The 23250-nt window shown below is 37.0% G+C and overlaps 2 protein-coding genes across 5 annotated transcripts in view; one reads left to right on the forward strand and one right to left on the reverse strand.

Moving 5' to 3' along the window:
- The window catches only part of pfkpa (phosphofructokinase, platelet a), a 119383-nt gene extending 113753 nt beyond the window's left edge, over positions 1 to 5630 (forward strand). For all 4 annotated transcript variants that reach the window (XM_059971919.1, XM_059971917.1, XM_059971916.1 and 1 more), the window contains 2 exons: positions 2899 to 3004; positions 5053 to 5630. In XM_059971919.1, coding sequence (XP_059827902.1) covers positions 2899 to 3004; positions 5053 to 5206 — 260 coding nt within the window. In that variant the 3' untranslated portion in view covers positions 5207 to 5630. The remainder of the gene's footprint in view (positions 1 to 2898; positions 3005 to 5052) is intronic.
- A 4158-nt stretch (positions 5631 to 9788) lies between these two features.
- pitrm1 (pitrilysin metallopeptidase 1) overlaps positions 9789 to 23250 on the reverse strand; it is a 55807-nt gene continuing 42345 nt past the window's right edge. Inside the window, exons 19-27 of the mRNA XM_059971915.1 lie at positions 22602 to 22767; positions 19304 to 19404; positions 18490 to 18619; positions 15551 to 15619; positions 15202 to 15314; positions 13994 to 14119; positions 13086 to 13231; positions 10860 to 10962; positions 9789 to 10438 (exon numbers count right to left, since the gene is read on the reverse strand). Coding sequence (XP_059827898.1) covers positions 10345 to 10438; positions 10860 to 10962; positions 13086 to 13231; positions 13994 to 14119; positions 15202 to 15314; positions 15551 to 15619; positions 18490 to 18619; positions 19304 to 19404; positions 22602 to 22767 — 1048 coding nt within the window. The 3' untranslated portion in view covers positions 9789 to 10344. The remainder of the gene's footprint in view (positions 10439 to 10859; positions 10963 to 13085; positions 13232 to 13993; positions 14120 to 15201; positions 15315 to 15550; positions 15620 to 18489; positions 18620 to 19303; positions 19405 to 22601; positions 22768 to 23250) is intronic.

Genomic DNA, 23250 nt, shown 5'->3' on the forward strand with positions numbered 1-23250 from the left:
GTAGTTAAATATTAACTCATAACACTTTGAATTCTCAATTGATGCTACTTAGTTTAGCAGAGGGGATGATTTAAAACAGACATAGCAGTGGATGTTCCTCCCTTATCCTTGCAAAGGAAACATTTGTACAACTCATTCAATTCAGCATTTGATCAGAAGTTCCCCAGCAGTTAAATTGTCCAATGCTTCATCATATTATTGAGTTTTAATTTAGCTTCCTTTTGCCTGTTATCAAATAATTTCTGTGTAAAACCTATCTTACTGTCTGCAAAGCTTATGTTAACACAAAACTGTCATTTTAACCTGTCCCTTGTTTTTGTCCTGGCTTCTCTCGCTGGCATTGTGGAATGCATAGAAGAAGGTAACGTATTTTGTTTATTGTCTTGAAAAAAAAAGATAGATTCCTTGTATTGATTGTATCTTAGACAAAACTATCTTAATAAATCAGTCCAACCATTTGCTCCCAAATCCAACATATTTTAAGGATGGCTTTGAAGAGCAGTACTTAGAAGAACATTCTGGAATAGAAAATATCTGATTAGAATTTCATTTTAAACTTTATTTTCCCATTAAAGGACTTCACTGTGAGTATTCTATTTTTACATCACTTCCTGCCTGGACCAGCTCTTTCCTTTACTGAGAACCAGAAACTGGTTTAAGTTTTCAGTGACATCATGAAAAAAGCTGCTACAACAAACTTTACTCACTATTCTTTGTTGGTTTAAAGCAATGTAAATTTAGCAGTTAAATTCTAAGTTAAGATTATAAAGCTTGTGGCTGCATATAGAGAAAAAAAATAGAAGGAAGAATGATTTAACTGAAGTTTTTTGTAGAACCAATGATTTACACCGAATGATTTCACCTGTTTAGATGGGTGATGGTGTGGGAGCAGAGGCAAGTACAAGTCTAAAATTTGGAGTAAGATTTGCAGAAGTGAAATTAGGAAATACTCGTGGCATATATTTGTAATTAACTTCCTCAAAGAAAAGGTTAACTTGCTCAAAATCAGTCTCTTTTTTTGTTACTATAAGTTGTTGATACAGGGTATTGAGTAGTAGAATGGGCTTTAGGTACTAAATACCCTTATGTTCTTCAGGGGGATTACTATTTGTCATCAAGTAATGGTAGGTAGTGGCTACAAAAAATTAATTTGACCTAGTTATGACTTTAGACCACAGTTGTGTCTTGCAGTCTGTCCTTTTCCATATACTGAACTGTTGCAGTCTATCAGCTGTTGACATGTAAGGAAGTGGAACTGCCTTGTCAAAACTAGACAAGCAGCTCACAGACTGTTACCCTGGGTCATTGTCCAGCTACTTATTGTAACTTTGTTTCACTCTGCTTTACCTTTAAAATGATGCCATTATACTTCTAGGCAGAACAGTACCCGAAGCTAGTATACAAGAGGAAGATGCATGCAAAATGCTGGAGCAAATCAGTGTATCTGGCAGCATCTATAGAATGGAATAAACAGGACGAGACCCTTTTCATGAGCACTAGAAAAGAAGGGTGAAGCAGCTAGAATATTTTGTTGAAATTAAAATTATGGTTTCTTTCCCCTTCCTTTCCATTCCTGATGAAGAGTATCTGTCAAAAATGTTGATTGTTCATTCACCTCCATAGATGTTGCCTGTTGATTTCCTCCAGCATTTTGTGTGTGTTGATCTATATAAGAGCAAGTCCTCTCAATTATTTTGTCTTCCATAGCGGTTCACTTGAAGCAACAAGATCTGTAACAACAGTGATATTGTACATTACATGCAAACAGAATATTTATTTCACCTATTACTCCTTTATAATGTTGCTTTCAGTATCCATATAATATCCCCTGTATTTCTGCATTTTGTTACCCAACTGTGTATCTAGAACCGTAGAGCACTGAAACTGTCCCTTCAGCCCAATTGATTAACACTGACCAAGATTCCCATCTAAATTTATCCCATTTGCCAGTGTTTGGCCCATAAACTAGAAAATGTGAGAATGGGCAGAATCTGATGGGCTTCAACTACCTAAAACTGAAGGGTAAAGATCTAAAAATAAGGATTGGCGTTTAGAATTTTAGGAATTTTCCACCCCAAAGGATTATGGTTGATCAATGTATTCAAGAACAAAATTAATAACTTCTGGACACAAAGGATAAAGTGTGGGAAAGTGGTGTTGAAGCAATAAATGAATCGTAACCTCATTTAATAGTGAACTGTATAGCCCACTCCTGCACCACTATTTTTACATATGACAATTATGGCTCTGTTGGCTGCATTTTTACCTTAGTCAAAAATTCTCACAGAAATTTCAGTATTAAACTCCATGGTTTTAACATCTTAATTAAGATATTAAATCAAACCAGTGGCTGGTTATTAAAGTGAAAATAAAATAACCAGACTTTTGAAGAACAAGGGATTGATCTGTGGTATTGTATATAATATTTACCCTTCAATTAACATTACTAACAAATAATTTGATCTTTTATCACACCATGTGTGTGGAAGCTTGCTGTGTGGAACTCTTAAGAGATGTTTCTTTTATAACAACAGAGATAAGAGCACTTAAGTGTTAACTGTTTTTGTAAGATTTTTAAGTCAATATGAGTGCAATATAAATTTAGGTCTTCCCTTTATTATATGATTTTCAAATATTCTGACTACCTAAGGGGCATCAAAATCTGAAGTTCCCAGTTTGACTTTGAATAAATGTTCTTAAAATGTGGTTCTAGAAATTCTGATTTATAAAGAGGAGCTTTTGAAATGAACAGGTTTTGTTCATGGTTGCTTTTCGATAGTTTTGTACTCTTCTGTATAGCAGAAATCTCACCAAATTTTCCCTGTTTAGAAATGTAAACTTGAAGGCAAAACTGATTATTAATTTTTTTAAACTTTATATTCCTTTAAAAATCCACAGGAAGAATATTTGCAAATTGTCACGAATCTGCTTGTTTACTGGGCATGCGTAGACGCACCCTGGTGTTCCAGCCTGTATCACAACTGAAAGAAATGTCTGATTTCCAGTGAGTATGATTATCAGTTCTATAAATCTTTGACATTTTTACTTATATTTGAAGCTAGTTTCCATCTCCACACCATCTATTCGTTCCATTCTGATACCCAGACATCAATCAGTTCTATCAACTTTGACATTGTTGCTTATATATGAAGCCATTTTGCAGCTCCACACATCCATTCATTCCATTCTTGTCTCAGATCTACTGATGTCCAGATATCACTCTTGACTACTCCACCATACTCCATCCAGCCTTCTATCTTCCACCATACGTAGACCTCAGCATATCCAAACTCACTGATCTGTGTTCACATTCAAATTGATGGGTGTCATGGTAGTGTAGTGGTTAGCACAACGCTTTACTGTACCAGCGAGTTGGGTTCAATTCCTGCTGTTGCCTGTAAGGAATTTGTATGTTCTCCCCATGACTACGTGGATTTCCTCCAGGTGCTCCGGTTTCCTCCCACAGTCCAAAGGCATACTGGTTGATAGTTTAATTGGTCATTGTAAATTGTCCCATGATTTGGCTGGGGTCCAAATTGGGCGTTGCTGGACAGCACGGCTCGAATATCTCAATGAATAAATAAATGGTGTTTTCCCACCATTCCACATTTGGCAATGCTCAGCTTCAAAATTCTTATTCTTATTTTCAAGTACTTCGGTAGTGTTATGTGGCCATGTCACTGCCACCTCTTCAAATCCTGCAACCCTCTGAGATCCTTATGCTTCTCAACTTTGTTTAAGTACCATGAAATATGTTGGGGTTGTTTATTTTATTGAAGGCACTATGCAGGTGCAAATTGTTTTTATTTGTAGATTTCAATAACTGGTGATTTATTGAGTTATAAATTACAGTGTAAAATCAAGGTGAATCTAATATCAGTCACTACACGAACCGCAGGAAGGGACTGTTAATGTTTCCACTAATTCAGTGTACTGTCGGTAGCCATTTTATTAGGTATTCCTTTCGCTTGTTTCTGTTACATCTTGTTGATACAAATATCTAATCAGCCAGTCATAAAAGCATGCAGGCATGGTCAAGAAGTTCAGTTATTCAGATCAAACAGAATGGGGGAAGAAATCTCATTTAAGTAACTTCCACTTTAGAATGATTGTTGGTGCTCGACGAGGTGGTTTTAAGTATCTCAGAAACTGATTATCTCCTGTGATTTTTTTCACACACATCAGTCTAGAGTTTACAGAAAACGATGCAACAAAAAAAATATCAAGTGAGATGCAGTTCTGTGGGCTGTTCGTGAGAGAGGGCAGGAAAATGCTGGAGTGGTTCAAAGTGGCAGGAAGGTGACTAACTCCTATAAATAGAATACGTCAAGAGGTTGCGTTTTGAAACTGAAAAGCGGCTAGATATTTGATGACTTAATTGCAGATTAGATCCCTATTCAATACTGATACACAATTACAAAGGCCACATTCCCTACAGGTTTTAGATAAATCAGGATGCATCAAATAGAATAAAATGAATTGTATGGTGTTGGTGTTTGAATGATAAGATGATCATCTGATGGATGCATGGACCTGTTCAGCTCATTTGGCCCATTTCTATGTTTCCTAATCTCCTCATTGAATTAGGATGTCACTGGAAATCCATATTTTTATTACCTTATTGTATTTACCCCAGAGAAGGTATGAGGGATTGCTACAGGCCCTCTGGTGACGTTACAACTACAGTGTTGTTGCGCAAGGAGCATTTGGACCCAGCAACTATCAAACTGGTGACACATTTTCAAGTCGGGTTTAGTGGTCTCATCTGGCTTTTGGGATACTTGTGGGATTAGTGGGATGTGCTGATTGCTGCAGCGTTTGAAAGTTTACACAAGTTGCCACAGACTGTTGGTGATGCAGAAGGTGCATCTACAAAATAATAGATGGCAAGAGAACTGAGAGGCTTGGGCAGGCAACCTTTTGCTGTAAGTGCATTGTATAGCACAATATTGATTTAGTGATGGCTGGAGCTTGAACAGTAGGAGTCTTAACACCTATCCTTCATTAAGGGCATGATAAGAATTTATAATTCATTTCTCCACATTATTTCAGGCATCGGATTCCAAAGGAGCAATGGTGGCTGGCCCTCCGCCCACTGATGAAGATTTTAGCCAAATACAAGATTAGCTACGATCTGTCCAATGCTGTCGAAATGGAGCACGTTGACCGACGTACACATGAAAATCGCAATGCCCTTGCAATTTAAAAGCAGCCTCAGGTTGTGTGATGGAACAGCATTTACAGTATATTGCCTAGCAAAGGATAAAAAGCAGCTTCTAATTTGCGCTGTAATGGTTTGGTATGTTGTACTGTTACTTTTTATAGAAATAAAAGTAGGCATCCTGTACCCTTTTCGACACATTCGCTCAGGCTTTGCCCAGTCACTGAAAGCAGTGAATCAATTGGTTCAGCAACATTGCTAATACACCAAAAACAAAATACTGTAGTACAATATATTGCTTCTTGATGCACTAAGTATTTATTGTGTGGATCACCTTAAAGAGAATAGTTTTAATGTGAACTATCTAAAAGATATATTTATGTGACAATGTAATTGTGCTGTAGTGAAGTGAATGTTTATTTTTTTTTCCTCCCCCAGCTTCAAATAAAATCCTATGGCTGGTCCTGTACAGATTTTTTTATTCAGATTGTTTGTTCCTATTCATTTTGGGGGGGAAAAAAAACAAAGAATATTCAGCTTTTTAAACCTTCTCCGTCATTCAAAATAAAATCACAACTACCCTTTAAATCTCCTGACTAGTCCAGTTTTTAATTACTCGTTGTTGGCCTTCACTTCATGCACATTCCCTGTCATCTCCATTCCTCTTTTTTCTGATCAATGGTCCTTGACTGAAAAAGCTGACCACTTCCTTGTTGGCTCAGCTGGCTATTGAGCCCTTTTTGTTCTCAATTCATACTTCCAGCAACTACTGTATTTTTGCAACACACCCAAGTCACTAACAAACACCATGCCTTCTATGGGATCCTTTCAAAATATTACTACAATTGTTGGTCTGGTCAATAGTTACTAATGCCATTGTAGATATTTCTTCCATGCCACGTGTTACCTTTGGCAAGGAGCTCCAACATCTTGATGATTAGAACTGAGCCTATCCCTTTTTTGCCACATTCTATAAGACATGGTAGATTCCAAGTTAATCCTTTTCTTTCCTGACAACTACTTGGATAGAAGACCAACCAATTTCAATATCAACTCCAGGATTTATTGACCCAAGTTCCATTTTATGGCAAATCTGAGTGAAACCTACAATCAATCTCCTGACTGATTGGTCATCCTATATTGGTGGGGATTTGAATCAAGATTTTTTTCCCTGCAGTAGCTCTCATCTTCCTGATTGGGAGCCATTAGTGTTTTTTATTTGAGCCACCTTGAAACCATCTACCATTTTTTTGGGAGTAAAATGTCCATCTTCCTCTGAAAGATTAGTAGCACCACCAACAAACACAGCTTCACCCATGTCTAGTTGCCATTTGTTGATCCAACTGCTGACCCAGGTTGACTTTACTCAGTGCATCAAGTACTTTCTTCTGCCACCAGGTGGTCAATCCCAGAAATGTTTGGCAAATCATTGATTTATTTCTGGGGGTCCCAGGGAATACTGTTCAGACACCCTCAGTCATCATCTGTCCTGTTTATATATCTAATTATTTGTAATCTACAGTCTTATCCAAGTCTGCTTTAAGTTTTTGTATATAATGCCCTGGCAGGAAAGACAGTGGATCAGCAGTGGCAGATATTCTTGGGGATAATACAAAAGATGCAAAAGCAGTTCATTCCAATGAGAAGGAAGGATTCAAAGAGGGGGAAGGGGCCACAGTGGTTGACAAAGGAAGTCAGAGATTGTATAGCATTAAAGAAAAAGAAGTATGACAGGGCTAAGATGAGTGGGAATACAGATGATTGGGAAAGTTTTAAGGAACAGCAGATCCTAACAAAAAAGGCAATACGGAGAGAAAAAATCAGGTATGAACTCAGTCTAGCCAGGAATATAAAAGGGGATAGCAAAAGCTTTTTTAGCTATGTGAAGAGAAAGAAGATAGTTAAGAACAATGTTGGCCCCTTGAAGAATGAATTGGGAGAAATTGTTATGGGAAACAGGGAAATGGCAACAGAATTTAATGCGTACTTTAGATCTGTCTTCACCAGGGAGGACACAAGCAATCTCCCAGATGTATGGATGGGCCAGGATCATAAGATATCAGAGGAATTGAAACAGATTGACATTAGGAAAGAAACTGTGATGAGCAGACTGGTAGGACTGAAGGATAATAAATCCCCAGGTCCAGATGGTCTGCATCCGAGGGTTCTAAAAGAGGTGGCTCAGGAAATTGCGGATGCATTGGTAATCATTTTCCAATGTTCCTTAGATTCAGGATCAGTTCCTGAAGATTGGAGAGTGGCTAATGTTATCCCACTTTTCAAGAAGGGAGGGAAGGAGAAAACGGAGAACTATCGCCCTGTTAGCCTAACATCAGTCGTGGGGAAGATGCTTGAGTCCATTATTAAGGACGAAATAGTGGCACATCTTGATGGCAGAAATAGGATTAGGCCGAGCCAGCATGGATTTACCAAGGGCAAATCATGCTTGACTAATCTGTTGGAGTTTTTTGAGGGTGTAACAAGGATGTTAGACGAGGGTAAGCCAGTGGATGTTGTGTACCTAGATTTTCAGAAGGCATTCGATAAGGTGCCACATAGGAGATTGGTGAGTAAAATCAGAGCTCATGGCATTGGGGGCAGGGTTTCAACATGGATAGAAAATTGGTTGGCAGATAGAAAGCAAAGGTTAGCAGTGAATGGGTGTTTCTCGGACTGGCTGGAGGTGACTAGTGGGGTACCACAGGGCTCTGTATTGGGACCACAGCTCTTTACGATTTATGTCAACGATTTAGATGAGGGCATTGATAACTATATCAGCAAGTTTGCTGACGATACTAAACTGGGTGGCAGTGTGACATGCGAAGAGGATGGTAGGAGAATACAGGGAGACTTGGATAGGCTGGGTGAGTGGGCAGATGTCATTCAATGTGAATAAATGTGAAGTTATCCACTTTGGAAGCAGGAACAAGAGGGCAGAGTATTGTCTGAACGGTGTAGAGTTAGGTAAGGGAGAAATGCAAAGAGACCTAGGAGTCCTAGATCATTAGTCAATGAAGGTGAATGAGCAAGTGCAACAGGCAGTGAAGAGGGCAAATGGAATATTGGCCTTTATTACAAGGGTAATTTAGTACAAGAGCAAGGATGTCCTTTTGCATTTGTACGGGGCCCTGGTGAGACCACACCTGGAATATTGTGTACAGTTTTGGTCTCCAGGTTTAAGGAAGGACATTCTGGCAATTGAGGAAGTGCAGCGTAGATTCACTAGGTTGATTCCTGGGATGGCAGGGCTGTCTTACGCAGAGAGATTGGAGAGATTGGGCTTGTACACGCTGGAATTGAGGAGATTGAGAGGGGATCTGATTGAAACGTTTAAGATAATTAAAGGATTTGATAGGATTGAGACAGGAAATATGTTCCAGATGTTGGTAGAGTCCAGTACCAGAGGGCATGGATTGAGAATAAGAGGTCAGTTATTTAAAACAGAGTTGAGGAAGAGCTTCTTCTCCCAGAGAGTTGTGGAGGTGTGGAATGCACTGCCTCGGAAGACGGTGGAGGCCAATTCTCTGGATGCTTTCAAGAAGGAGCTAGATAGATATCTGATGTATAGGGGAATCAAGGGATATGGGGACAAGGCAGGGACTGGGTATTGATAGTGAATGGTCAGCAATGATCTCAGAATGGCGGTGCAGACTCAAGGGGGCGAATGGTCTACTTCTGCACCTATTGTCTATAATGCAACCAACTTCTAGAGGCAAGAGGAATTTATTAAGGATCTTATGGCCTTTACGATATATGGAGGTAGAAATAATTTCTGACCAAAACCACACACTCACTCTGATGGTGCATCTGGTCCAAATAAAGGATCTTAACTAAACTATAGATTGTTCATTCCCCACCATAGAGCCAAGTTATACAGCCATTTTCCCTTTTAACTTCATTTAAAATCATTTGCTTAGTTATAACACTTATACAATGCTTTGTATACCTTCCATCTTCCTTACAAGAATAAATGTAACAAAAAAATCTGAATGCAGTTGAGCATGGCAATGTAATGGTAACAATTAAGATATTTATACATTTGTGTAACTTAAGTTTTTCCCCTTTTCAGAAATAACATCAGAAAATCATGGAAATTAAACTCGGTAGTTTGTGTCATCTGTGTACAGAGAAAGTTAAGTATTTCAGGTCAAAGAACCTGCGTGAGAACATGATCTAGTGGAGAACCTGAAAATTCACACTCCGTAGATTTTTGCTGGGTGTTTTTTTGAGGTTCAAAGATATACCAGCAGGTCAACCTTAACTAAGTAAATCACTTTCTGTAGAGGAGGCAAAAAGATGCAAATGACATGAGTGATACGTTGCAAAGGTACGGGGAGAATGAGGGAAGTGAAATTGGACAAATAAGATTGCCAGAATTAACTCAATGGACAGAATGGCCTCCTTAAATACAAAATAAAATTTCTAGAACAACCAACTGGGAAGGAAACTTTTCTCCTCCAACAACGTCCTGGAAGAAGTATTATCTACTATTTCTTATGTTATCTGTTCTGCAAAGTGCTGCTATACTTTAAATGTCTGCAGGGAAAGTCTTATTTCTGATTCAATAGGAATGCTACAGAGTTGAGTTTATATAATAAACAAAAGGACACTAAGACAAAATACAGAATTGAAATGGTGTTCAGTAGGTTTTTATCAGTACATCCATAAGTTTTATTTCAGATTAGTAAAATATACATAAGTTAAAGCTTCTAGAATACAAGGAGCTATGGTCCATCTAAATGGATAACATAAACCACTTGTCTTAATCTTTTCCAATACAGATACTTTATATATAATGTCCCAATGAATTCATGACTTAAATATGTTTGGAAACATTCTTGTGCATTTCTTGAATAGAATTAACATTTTACATAATTTGAGAGAAAACATTCAGCGTGCTGGATACACTACTTGCCTTGAATTCCATCAAGCAGTAGGAATCCACACTTAATCTGTTTTAGCAGCTGCAAACATAAAAATTGAGGTAACAAGGAATTCCGCTTAATTGTACTATTCAAAAAACCCTAGAGCCATCTTTAAATCAGAGAACAACATTGGTTCCATATCTGCCTCCTTCAGAGCTTTACCAGAAGGAAATATCAACATTTCAGTTGAATCATAATTCTGTAACACCTTGGGGAAATGATGAGATCCTTCAGTATTAATGCTCCTTTTACTCAGTATTATCGCTGTACCCAAGATGGATCTCGTTTAATAGATTCATTTTCAGGTCCTAAAATTGCAGCCCCACTCGTGCCATGTCCAGCTGTCAAATACCTGACAAATAAAAAAGAGGGAAAAAGCTTACTAATGTGGTTATCTACATTAATGAAAGAACGTTACTTTTTGGAGTTCAAATATTAGAGCATAATATTATGCGCAGATGTTGAAGTTGCAGGACCTCAAAGATTGATTAACCTTCAGCTATATCTTAAGAAAAATCACTTTGGTCTGTTCAAACTGTTGTGACACTCCTCTCTGCAATTAAGACTGTAGGTTCAAATATTTGATGAAAAGCAACAAAAAAAACCTAGGCAAAACCACCCTAAAATTAGAAATGGACAGCATTCAACAGTAATGGGACAGAAAGAAATTCAAAGTCAACCTTTATGAAATTTGTAAATTTCTAGGAAAGCAGAAGCAAATGAAGCAATTTTGCCATTTAGCATCCAGGAATTTTAAAAAAATAGTAACTCACTTGTCGACTACTTCTATCAAACCATCGCGGTCAACTGCAAAAAGCTGCTGCCTGTGTTTCAGCTTCATACCATCTGAGATACCATAGAGAAAACGGTCTAATCCTGGTGACCAAAGCAGAGAAAAAATGATACATATGCTAAAATTCCCTTCATACATTAGAGCAACTCTAAAAATGCATTTATGTTTGCTGGCGTAATCATTTGTCCCAACTATAAAACAAAATTTGCTAAAATGACTAAAGCCACAGTGAATTTCATCTCATGTGTCTGTGTTCATTGTCAAGTGTTTCCAGAGGTACAGGGAGTGACTACTGAATTTCATTTGTGTGTAGGAGGCTTTGTGCAGCAGAGACGAGTACCAGTACCATGTTGAGTTACATGTCACTGAAACCAATCAAAGTGCCTCCTGAGTCAGTACCATCTCACTCTGAACCTTTCCCAAACATGAAACCATACGGATGTCTTTTTAACACTAACAGTACCTGCTACTACCACTCCCTCTGATAGCTCTTTACATCATCTATGTGAAAATCTTGCCCCATCTATTTTAGCTCTTTCTGCTCAGATTAAACCTATGGTCCCTGATTTTAGAGTCTCCTAATCAACAAAAAAGACTGATCATCTTTCTTATCAATGTCTTCCTTGATTTTTATACAACTCACGGGAAGTAGTCCCAGCTATCCAATCTCCTTATCTCAAGGTCTCCAGTGGTGGCAATAATCTTATTTTAGTTTCATCACATCCACCTAAAGTATGGGGACCGGAACTGCAGAAAATTTTACAGAAACAGTTAGTCCTACAGCTCGTGGTTGAGCCTACTAGGAGATCAACTATTCTGCATTGGGTGTTGTACAATGAAACAGAAGTGATCAGAGAGCTTAAGGTAAAATAACAATGTTATTGTAATATGATAACATTCACCCTGCAATTTGAGAGGGAGAAGCTAGAAAGATTTATCAGTATTACGGTAGCCTAAAGGGAATTAGAGGCATGAAAAATGAGCTGGCTAAAGTTGACTGGAAGGAAAAACAGAAGAAGAAGCAGAGAAGTCAACAGAGCAGCAATGGATGAAATATCTGGGAGCAATTCGAAAGGTACAGGATAGATACATATCAAAGAAGTTGTTGATCATGTTGCCATTCTTTTCTTGGTTTTGTGGCTATCTGGATAAGAAGAATTTTAAAGTTGTATACAGTACTTTGAACTTTTTATTAGTAGTGTTCTTTCAAGAATCAATAGATTCTGACGAGGAGGACAGGAAAAAGCAAATGTCACTCCAAGAAGGGAGAGAGGCAGAAGAATGTAAATTAGAGGGCAGTTAGTTTGACGTTAGTGGTTGAGAAGATGTTGGAGATGATTGTTGTTGTTGACTGCCATTAAGTCGTCAACTCATGGCGACCCTATGGATAGTGTAGTTGTATACAGCTTTGAATGCCCACAAGAAAATGAAACTCAGGGTTGTATATGGTGACATATTTGTACTTAGATAATAATTTACTTTGAACTTGGAAGTCATCTCTGACCACAAGAAACTCCATTAAGAATGATATACCAATAAGAGCTTTTGCAGAAGTTAACAGATTTGCTAACTGACAGCACATGCTCGGTCTCAACCTCAAAAACAGAACAGGTTAGAATTTGGTCAAAGGTTAAAATGGACAGAACAAAATCAAAAATGGGAACATAATTTAGTTGCTTCTGAGGTGCAAGTTGGATAGCTTGTCATTTAATTACAGGCAGTCCCAAAGCTTAGAAAATGGGTCAATTCCTGAGAACTGCTCATATTAATTCAGAAATGAACAAATGGGAGAGTATCACAGAAAGAGCGGCAACATGAAGCATGAGCAGGTGCTATAAGAATGGGTACCAACCAGCCTCACTGACTCAGCAAGGGAGATCTTTTGATGCTCCCAGCTCTGCTCCGCCTGACCCAGGCACCAATTATTGCAGCTCATTTTTCTGTATGTACAAGTCCCCAAAAGTTGAGTTTTTTCAATCTGAGAAGTTTTACACTAAGGATTGGGTTGCCTGCCTTCACCTTAGTAGCCATTCTATTTTTAAACTACACACTGTGGGGTTTTTCAGCAGTTTAAATGCTTTTACAAATTGATAAGTCTATCAGCCACTACCTGTGACTTCCACAATCACCAGTCACAATCAACCATTATTTTATATTCCCCATACTCTCACATCCTGAGATTGTCATACAAATCAAATATTCTTACCCTTGTCTGATGGTGCAATGGGAGCATCCACATATGAAAAGACAGACAATTTAGCTTCATCAATATCTTCATGTGTAAATTTTCCCGCTTTGGCCCAAGCAATGCTTCGTCTAAATGTAGATATTGTATCGAGAGAATTTGGATCTCTGGAAAATTTTGATTTAAAATAAGACTATTATTTTCTCATATTTTGTATTCTTAACAGACGATCATTTGCTCATGTTTTATCATCTTCAAAGTACCTAGTCATTGATGAACATCACAAATCTACAATCAGACTATTTTAAATTCTAGAGCAGTCTTATGGCTACACATCCATCAGCATTTGAAGACTGAAAAATTACCTTTGAAGCCTAAAATGAGGGAACAAACTAACTCTGTGCAAATTTGTATCCTATTAGATCATTTAGTTTTATATAAAGATACTAAAGTAAATTTCCTTTGCAGATTCAAAACTGTTTCAATCTCAATTGTTGAACAATGCAAATCTTCTTCTCCCTTGACCTGCCTTTTTACTAGAGGCGATTTCCATTCACATTGTGGCCATCAACATAAACAATGCTAATGTTACACATGTAAACACATACACTGAATAACAAGAACTTGTATTTATAGCACTTACTGTATAATAAGCACAGGTATGGCTTCAAACAAGATAAAACACAATCTAGCCACAAGACACTGGGGCAGATAACGAAAGACCAAACTAGAGGGGTATCAGGTTTGTACTAGTTTAAAAAAAAGTTACACAGCCTAATCTGAAATTTCAGCATCAAGTCCATAGTCTTAGTTGAAAAGTTATATGCATTTGTTGTTTCTAATGCCTGTTAAAAATCATGGGGAAACTGACATTTCAATCTGTTATCTTTCTCTCTTCACAATTAACATTATTTTAAAGTCATTGGTACCTGTAGGAATAGAATGAAAACAGACCGCTGTTGCTCAAGTTGGCACCACCTCCATATGCGCCACCTTTCTCTCTGATTTCACGGTGGAGGAATTTAGCAGACAATAACCGTGCAAGAACAGCAAGTCTATAAATAAAAGTTAATTTAGAGACAAGGTAACTGTATGGGTAATGAAAAATATTCTCCAAAGAAAATAAAAAAAATAATGAAGCTACTGAATAATGAAGTTACTGAAGACCACAGGTATGCATTCTGTTATAACATTCTCTACAAAGAAATGACAAGTCACTTATTTTCATTTATTTCCTTTCGTCCCATTGAAATACAGAAGGTTAGATATCCTATACGGTATGGATAGGAACATTTATAAATTAAAAGGAATTAAATCTGTGCTAAGTTGGGAAAAGAAAGGTGATTTATTTATATTTTATTTAGGTATCAAGCACGGTGTCAGGCCTTTCCAGTCCACATTGCCCAATTACACCCAAGTGAGCAATTAACCTACAAGCCTCACAAATCTTTGGAATGTGGGGAAAAATTGGAACGCCTGCAGGAAACCCATGAAATCACACCATATGCCATCTTCTGCATCTTCATTTGACATGCCAGTACAGTACTGCTCAAAAATATCCCTATAATTTCTATTAACCTTTTATTTATATGAATATACATGTGCAGTATCTCACATACAATGACTCCTCTCCAAATGTGGCTCATTGGAGAGCTACCTGGCAGATTTTGTTCTACCTCCTAGTACAAGCTAATTTTACCACCCCTCTGACATGGCTGATATCAGCCAATTCAGCAAGGACTAGAAACTGGGGGTGGAATAAATTTCAACATAGCGTGAAATTACCTATAAAACCATTTTCTTCTCCAATGTGCTGACTTGTACAAGATTACTGAGTGCCAATTTCAATTTAATTCCCTTCCCTGAAGGCAGCATTTCTTTATATTAAAAAAAATCTGGAAAAAAATTTAGTCAATTTCATTCTTCTCCTAAATATATTAATTTACTTGAAGACTACTAGGGGATGTTAGTTTCATTCACTTCTCTGAATAAAGTCAAGACTGATGTCATATCTAGCACAAAGGTTTAAGCAGTTTCTTGAATTTCAGATCAAAAACACAACATATAAACTGATTTTCTTCCTTACTTTGACTTGCATTCAAAATAAATCTTCACAATTGTATGCCAATGCAATTACCTGGCAAAGTCTGGATTCATGTAGGAAACGGTTCGAATGCATTCACTAACATAATTCACAGGAAAGGGAAGCTGGAAATGTGTCTTCATTTGACAAGCCTTGAAGATAGGTTCCTACAAGGGAGAGTCACACAAAGCATTAACATTTTCATATTAGCATGAAAATATGTAGAATTAAATTATCTTTAAACACATGCTAACATGCTATTTTAAAATATTTTAAAGCATGTGTTCAGGCAGATAAAAAGTTAGCAGTTCACATACACAGACCACCATTTGGAAAAAATTAATGGAACAAATAAGGTAGCTAGTAAGGACAGTTATGATAAGTTCAAATGTATTAGTCTTACAAACACAAGCTTTCTGGTAGCTCTCGAACCTCCAGACACTCCACTCTCAACTTCAGGATTAAGTGGTTTCTAGAAGAAAAAGAATCAATGTTAGCTATATTTTTAATCTTTTAAACTTTATATTTAAAGATCAACAAACATTTGTTAAAATGTGGGAATATAGTTTAGTAGACAGTGATGTTGCCACCAAGGGAAGAATGGAATGCTACAATGAAAAAATTCCTAAATTTCAACTGTTTCATAAGTTGATTTAAATGCGACTTGAACTCAGCAGAATACATTCATTAAAACATTCAAAGTTCACTTCCATTACTGAAGTTATGCCAGAAAGAATTTTTTTTTGAGTTAGGCCATTGACTGGAACTAAATATAACCAGTGCACATTGCTGGTCAATAATTTATCGTCACTCCGATCTTTTCCAAAACAAATCAATTTGGCAAAGAAGTTGTACTATTACTCAACTCAAAAATTATAGCTAGGTTTTTGTTCACAATTTCAAAAGGATGCTTAAGACAACTCATTTTCACAAGAACAATATCAGCTGCATCAGGCCTCAGATGCCTCTTGAGGGTAGTATTCAGCCATATCAATGGGGGTGAAGAAGACTACAATATTTATCACAGAAACAAATATCGTGAACACAGGAAATTCGACACCAACTTAAATGTTGATCATACTAAGAAATAAAAATAATAACAGAGATAGGTGTCAGGCAAAGGCAGCTAGAATTGATCTGAGGTTGCTTTAATTGTCTAATTATCCTGATATCACCTTGAGAAAAGGCACCAATTATTAATTGACTTCCAAAGATGAAGTATTCTCACATCTTTCAAAAGACCTTGAACTAGTGCAGTACGCAAATATTCCCGTGGAAAACACTAACATTTGCAAATAATAAAGTAAATATAGACTAATGGCAATATTTGGGATTTTTCTACAAAATGTCAACAGTTCCAAACAAAAGCACGTTTCAGTACTTAGCATATAAGCAATAAGTTCCAGGCTTAAAGGCTGAGCTACACAAGCTATTTCCTGGCAACTGACCACCACTGGACTCCCTTGGGCCTGTCAAAAGGGCCAAGGTTATGTATTCCCTAGCATCTAAGCTAAGGAATCTGTTCTTGGAATCTGTGTCAGGACACAGTATTTGAATGGTGACTATGAGGCTAGGGAGAAGGTTTAATTATATATCCTGATTAGTCTACTTCTTTTAATGACTTTTTCCAATTAGATAACTAAAGTGGTCTCAAAAATAAGATTACTAATAGAACTAAATCACAACTGTCCGTTAAAATGAAAAATGACTCTTTGATAATTGGGAAAAATCCTAGTATCGTTCTTAAAGCATCATACACAGCACAGAGAGATCAACTGATCCCGATTAAGTGCTCAGCCTGAAATGTCGACTGTTTATTCATTTCCATCTGCTGAGTTCTTCAACATTATGTGTGTTGTCCTGGATTTCCTGCATCTGCAGAATATCATGTTTGAGGGATCAATTTAACTGTTCTTCTTCATGGGCACATTGACATCTTGTTTACCCTTCACTTTTTTTAAATGGGGGAAAAAACTTTTTTTACCCATTTAAAAAAAGTGAAGGGTAAACAAGATGGCAGGTAATTGTGGCAACAACAGCTCACTCAGCTGAAGCCTATCCTGCAATTCAAACAGATAATGGCTAATTTGCCTAAGACTTCAGCTCCACTTCTGGCTAAATTCAACTCATTCTAATTCCCCACCTTTTCGGAAATTTATCTACTTTCTTTTCAGTACCACTAATAATCTAACAATTTTCAGGGATGAAGGATTCCACAGATTTTAAATGAGTATTCTCTCTAATTGTATCAATATGCATTTGTTCAAGATTCCAACAACATCCAAGAATCTTATGTTTCAATAATGTTACCTCTTCTAAATTCAAAGAATATGACTCTTTTATCTTTAGCCTTGTGATAAGGCAACCCCATCATCCTAGTGAATCCCTTTGGACTTCATTTCCTGGAGCATAGGAGAATCAGGGGATGTTTAATAGAAGTATACAAAATTACAAAGGGTATAGATAAGGTAAATGCAAGCGTATCTTTTTCCACTGAGGTTGGGTGAGATGCAAACGAGAGGTTTTTGGTGAAAGGAGATATACTTAAGTAGAACCTCAGGGGGAGCTTCTTCACTCAGAAGGTGGTGTGAGCTTTGAATGAGCTGCCAGCGGAAGCGGTGATGTGGATTCTATTGCAACACTTAAGAGAAGTTTGGATAAGATGGGAGGGGTATGGAGCACTATGGTTCAGGTGCAGGCCAATGTGACTAGGCAGAACAACATTTCGGCATGGACTAGATGGACCAAAGGACCGATTTCTGTGCTATAATGCTCCATGACTGCTGCCAATCCTTTCTTAAATAAGGGGACCAAGATTGTTCAGTATTCCAGCTGTGCCCTCAGCTGATCTCTTATGTTACAACTGTAAAATTAATTCTCTATTTCTAAATTCCAGCTAGCTTTCTGCACGACTTTTTATACTTGCCAGCTAACTTTTCTTACGATTAATGGACGACAATATTCTACACTTTGTTCAGCTGCAATCATTCTCCATTTAGATAAGAATCTGCTTTTAGATTTCACTTACTAAAGTGCATTACCTCACACTTCCCCCACATTAAATTCCATTTGCTAAATTTTGCTCACTTAATGAACTCTTTTCTAATTATAGATCCAAATATACAAATACAGATGCTTCAACTATAAGCCAAATTAGGATGAGATAAATATACAGGAACTCACTCCAAATAGAATAAGAAAATAAATTTCAAAATCAAACATCGAGCCAGAGGCTGTAAACTGAAAAACTCGCAAGTCAAGAACAAAGTAAAACATAGGTTAACATGGCTGGACAGATGGGATTTTCCAATAACAGGACTTCTAAAACTTAAAAATTAATACCTCAATAATATTTGAACGGATGAGTTTCTTTTCTTTCTTTTTCTTTCCAAGTCCAGGAATATTTTTCAAGAACTTTTCAACTTCTTTTGATGCTTCTGGCATTTGTGGTGGAGTTGCATTCACTGCACATCTATGTCAAGACAACGTAAATCAAAGCAATAATCAAATTGATAATACAAAACTGTGGTCATTGTATTTAACATAATGATGTTACAGACTAAATATCATGAGAAAATAGTATTTCTAATATACATTTATTATCATTATGTCAGTACAGAAATAACCGATTCTTTAACAAGATGGAAACAATGTTTACATGAAAATAATGGACCATCTAGATAATTTTGTCTTAAATTGAAGCACAACCTACCAATTATTTTTTACTTTAGATGCCATGAGTCTTGTAAAAGCCAGGTTCTTAACTCTAAGAGTCACTGGAAAGCAACTTTGTACTATTATTGTTACAATTATTATTGCTAATAAATTATAAATGAACCACAATGCCAGAACCATGAGATAAAGTGGCAGGTATTGGGAAATGAAAAAAATCTATACTCATTATGGATGTGATTTTGTAGAGTAAAATAATAGAACCAAGTTTAAATGCTTTAATGCATATTATAGATGATGTAGTAAATATATTACCTGCTTGATATTAAAAATTACAGTTCTGGCAAAGTTAATTTTTAATATATATCCATCAAATTCCACTTGAAACTTCTTTACAAAAAAGTCAGAGGATGCAGGCTTTGAAGTTATGTGTACTTTAACTCAGTTGATTATTATTGTGTGCTTCTGAATATTAGCAACTCACCTCATGTTCTCACTGCTCATTAAGTGCATCTTAATACGTTGCAGTTTGCGAATAATTGTTGTAAGTTCAGGCATCTCTGCAATTCTCTTCATTTGGTGCACCTTTGGAGGGAAAATATTTAAACACGATTTCATATAAAAGCTTGAAAGCTTTATAATTTATTCCCTCCTCCAGGTTACTAATGTAAATAGTAAACAACTGAGGACCAAGATCGTTTCAGCCTGAAAAAGACATTGATTCTAATTTTGTTTTCTATCTATGCTAGCTGCTTTTTTCTAATATATTGGGCTCTTGAATTACACACCAGCCTCTAAAACAGCACCTTCTCAAAATGTATTTTGGAATCAAATTACACTAACTTTACAGGTTCCTCTTTCTCAATTCTTCCTGTCATATACACAAAACTTTGAGCAAATTTACCAAACATGATTTACCTTTCATAAAATCATGGTGACTAGGTTTGATTGTGTTCAGCTTTCCAAAATTATTAATTCCTTTGATGACTCCAGCATCTCACCAATAATACATGCCAAACTAACTGGACTATAGTTCCCCGTCTTCCTCTTTTTGAGCAAGGGAATCACATTGGCTGTTTCCTAATCCTCTAGAACCCTCTTAGAATGAAGCAAGTTTTCAAAATGTCAATGTGTCTAGTTGCTCTGCAGCCACTTCCTTAAGGCCCTTGGATGGAGCCTTGGTAATCTATCTGCCTTTAACACAGCAAGTTTCTTTAACACATTATTTCTTGCAAGCATGATGTTTATGTTTCTCCCTTTTATCTGAAATTAGCTCCTGCATTATGCAGTGACCTCCAAGGTGAAGACCAATGGAAAAGACTGACTTAATATATCAGGCATTTCTTCATTTCCTGTTATTTATTTAGCATGCTGCATCCCTAGTCCTCTAGATACATTCTTTTCATTTACATATCAAACTCTTATGCTTGCAAGTTTCCTGTCAAAATCACCGTTTTGCTTTTTTTTTTAAAAAAGAGAGCTTTTTACTTTCACTACTGGATCCCAAAAACTTCCCAGCCCTCTGGCCTACCTATCATTAACCCTTACAATTTGTACGCTGTTCTTTTCAATTTAATATTATTCTTGACTTTGGTTAACTGTTCTCTCAGGGAATCCATCTTCCTAGTTGGGATACATTTCTGCTCAGCATTATGAGCCAACTATCTGAGTACCTGTTTACATCCTACTGACCTGCCTCCTTATTTTCCCAGTTCACATTAAACAGCTTCACATTCATACCGTTATAATTGCACAAATTTAAGGTGAAGACACTAATTTTGATCTTGTGGTGATCACCAATCATCCCAGGAGATCTTAACAACAAAGCCCTTTACCCTTCCTCATTACTCATAACCACATCTAAGTAAATTTATTCTCATGATAGGTTCTCTGACACACTGCTCTAAGAAGCAATCCCTAATGAACTCAACAAGTTGTTCTTCTACGATACCCTTGTAGTTTGGTTAAAGAAATATGTACATTCAAATCTCCCAAGACAATTGCACTTCCCTTCAAACATGCTCCAGATATTTTTTCATTTATGCTCTCTGTCTGTTCCCACCTGTATCTTCTTTATTCTGCCATTCATGATTTCAACCCACCATTACTATGCAGTATCACATCATAATTCAAAGCCCTCCAATATATTCCTTTATTTCCAGCACTATACTACCCACTTTTCCTTTTGGCCTTATCTTTGGAATAATGGACCAGTCCTATAACCACATCTCCATAACAGAACTTAGATTATAATCATATCAAGATACCTGTGCTCTCAACTTATCTAACTTATTGCAAGTGCTCTGTGCATTAAAAAAGACCTTTAAGTTTTTACTTATCATTTTATGTTTTTGCACCTTCTTGATTACTATCACATCTTTTTGGAATGTAATGATCAGAACTGTATGCAGCAGCCAAGCTACAGGCATGTTTCAGCATAACCTCCTTATTCCTATACCCTATGCTTGGCTAACTAAGGATACAATACAAATATCTATGCCAGGATGCTGTTTATTATCTATAGCCTGGTATTTAATACAATCATTCCTACAGTCCTTTTGGAAAAGCTCCAGAACCAGTGCCTCTGTACCTCTCTTGGCAACTGGATCCTTGACTTCCGAACTGGTAGACCACAATTCAGGTGAATCAGAAACAACATTTCCACCTCGCTGACAATCAACACTGGTGCCCCTCAGAGTTGTGTGCTTGGCCAATGCTCTTTTCTCTCTACACCCATCACTGTGAGACTAGGCACAGCTTAAATGCCATTTTTAAATTTGCTGACACTATCATATCACAATATGATGACACTAACCATCACTGGCAGAATTTCAGACAGTGACGAGAGGGTGTACTAGAATGAGATATATCAGATAATTGAGTGGTGTCACAGCAACAACCTTGTACTCAATGTCATTAAGACAAAAGAACTGACTGTGAACTTCTGAAAGGGTAAGACGAGAGATCATAGAGGGATCAGAAATGGAAAGAGTGAGCAAATGAAATTTCTGGGTGTCAATGTCCCTAAATATTTAATCTGGACCCAATATATCGATGCAGCTACAAAGAAGGCACAAATGCAGCTATATTTCAAAAGGAGTTTGAGAAAATTTGGTATGTCTTCAAAAACACTCGAAACTTTCTACAGATCTACTGTGGAGAGCATTCTAACTGGCTGCATCACTGTCTGGTATTGAGGGGGGAGGGCAGTGCACAAGACTGAAATAAACTGCAGAGACGTGAAACTTCATCTTCTTCATGAGCACAAGCCTCTGTAGTGTCCAGGACTTCTTCAAGGAGCGATGCCTCAAGAAGGTGGCATCCATCATTAAAGATCCCCCCACCATCACCCAGGACACGCCCTCTTCTCATTGTTGCCATCAGGAAAGGGGTACAGAAGCTTGGAAGCACACACTCAAAGATTCAGGAACAGTTGCTTCCCCTCTGCCATCCGATTTCTGAATGGACAATGAGCCCATGAACACTAACTCGCTACTCTTATTTCTATTTTTGCACCACTTATTTAACTACTGAATATCTACTTTCTGTAATTCAGTTTTTTTCTCACCATTTTTATGTATTGCATTGTACTGCTGCCACAAAATCAAAAAACCTTATTCTGAAAGCATCTATGTGTTTTTTTTAATCAAATAACAAATGCCAGATTTAAGCTATTTTCCCACTCTTTAGGGATAATGACAAACTCTTTTTCTTTCCATATAAAAATACTATGAAGTAGGGAATGAAGGAGGGAAAAAAGGAGAACAATGATCAAATTCTACCTGACTTAATCCATTAAATATTTCTTGCAGATTTCCTGCTGGTGTTAGTGTCTTGCCAGCTCGAACTGCTGCATATTGATGTCCTGTGTCTGGAATCCCATTGGACAGCTCCTGTGCAGTCATCATAACTAAAACTCTGAAATGTCCCTCATCATCAAAATGCGGACTGCAGGAGTGGAAAAGAGATAGGCTATTGATTGTACTGTTCAAAGATCAAAAGACAAAAACACCAAAATAGCAGAAATACGAGATAAACACAAAAATGACTGGAAATAATCAAATGGTCAGGTAGCAATATGGAAACAAAGCAAAATGAATGTTTCAGGCCATTTGTTTTCATCAGAACTACTTGATGCTTAATTATTTACAGAACAACTGTTTCAAAATCTTTCTGATCTATTCATTTGCAAAGGCACAATCAAAATGAATCAAGATGTTTAATTGAACAACAAAGGCATTGTCTACTGCAGAATAGTATTCCTTACATGCATTTTGCTCATCATGCAAACCTTCTGAGTGTACTGATTTAATCATGTAAGAACACAAAAACGCTCCAACAGTATTAGCCTTGAAATCTCAATACTATTTTTCCAGTTTTATCCCTTAATTTTAAAGATCATGCTGAACATAATTTGGCAAAAGGCCATGT

This window comes from Hypanus sabinus, chromosome 6 (assembly GCF_030144855.1).
Source record: "Hypanus sabinus isolate sHypSab1 chromosome 6, sHypSab1.hap1, whole genome shotgun sequence".
NCBI classification, from domain to species: domain Eukaryota; kingdom Metazoa; phylum Chordata; class Chondrichthyes; order Myliobatiformes; family Dasyatidae; genus Hypanus; species Hypanus sabinus.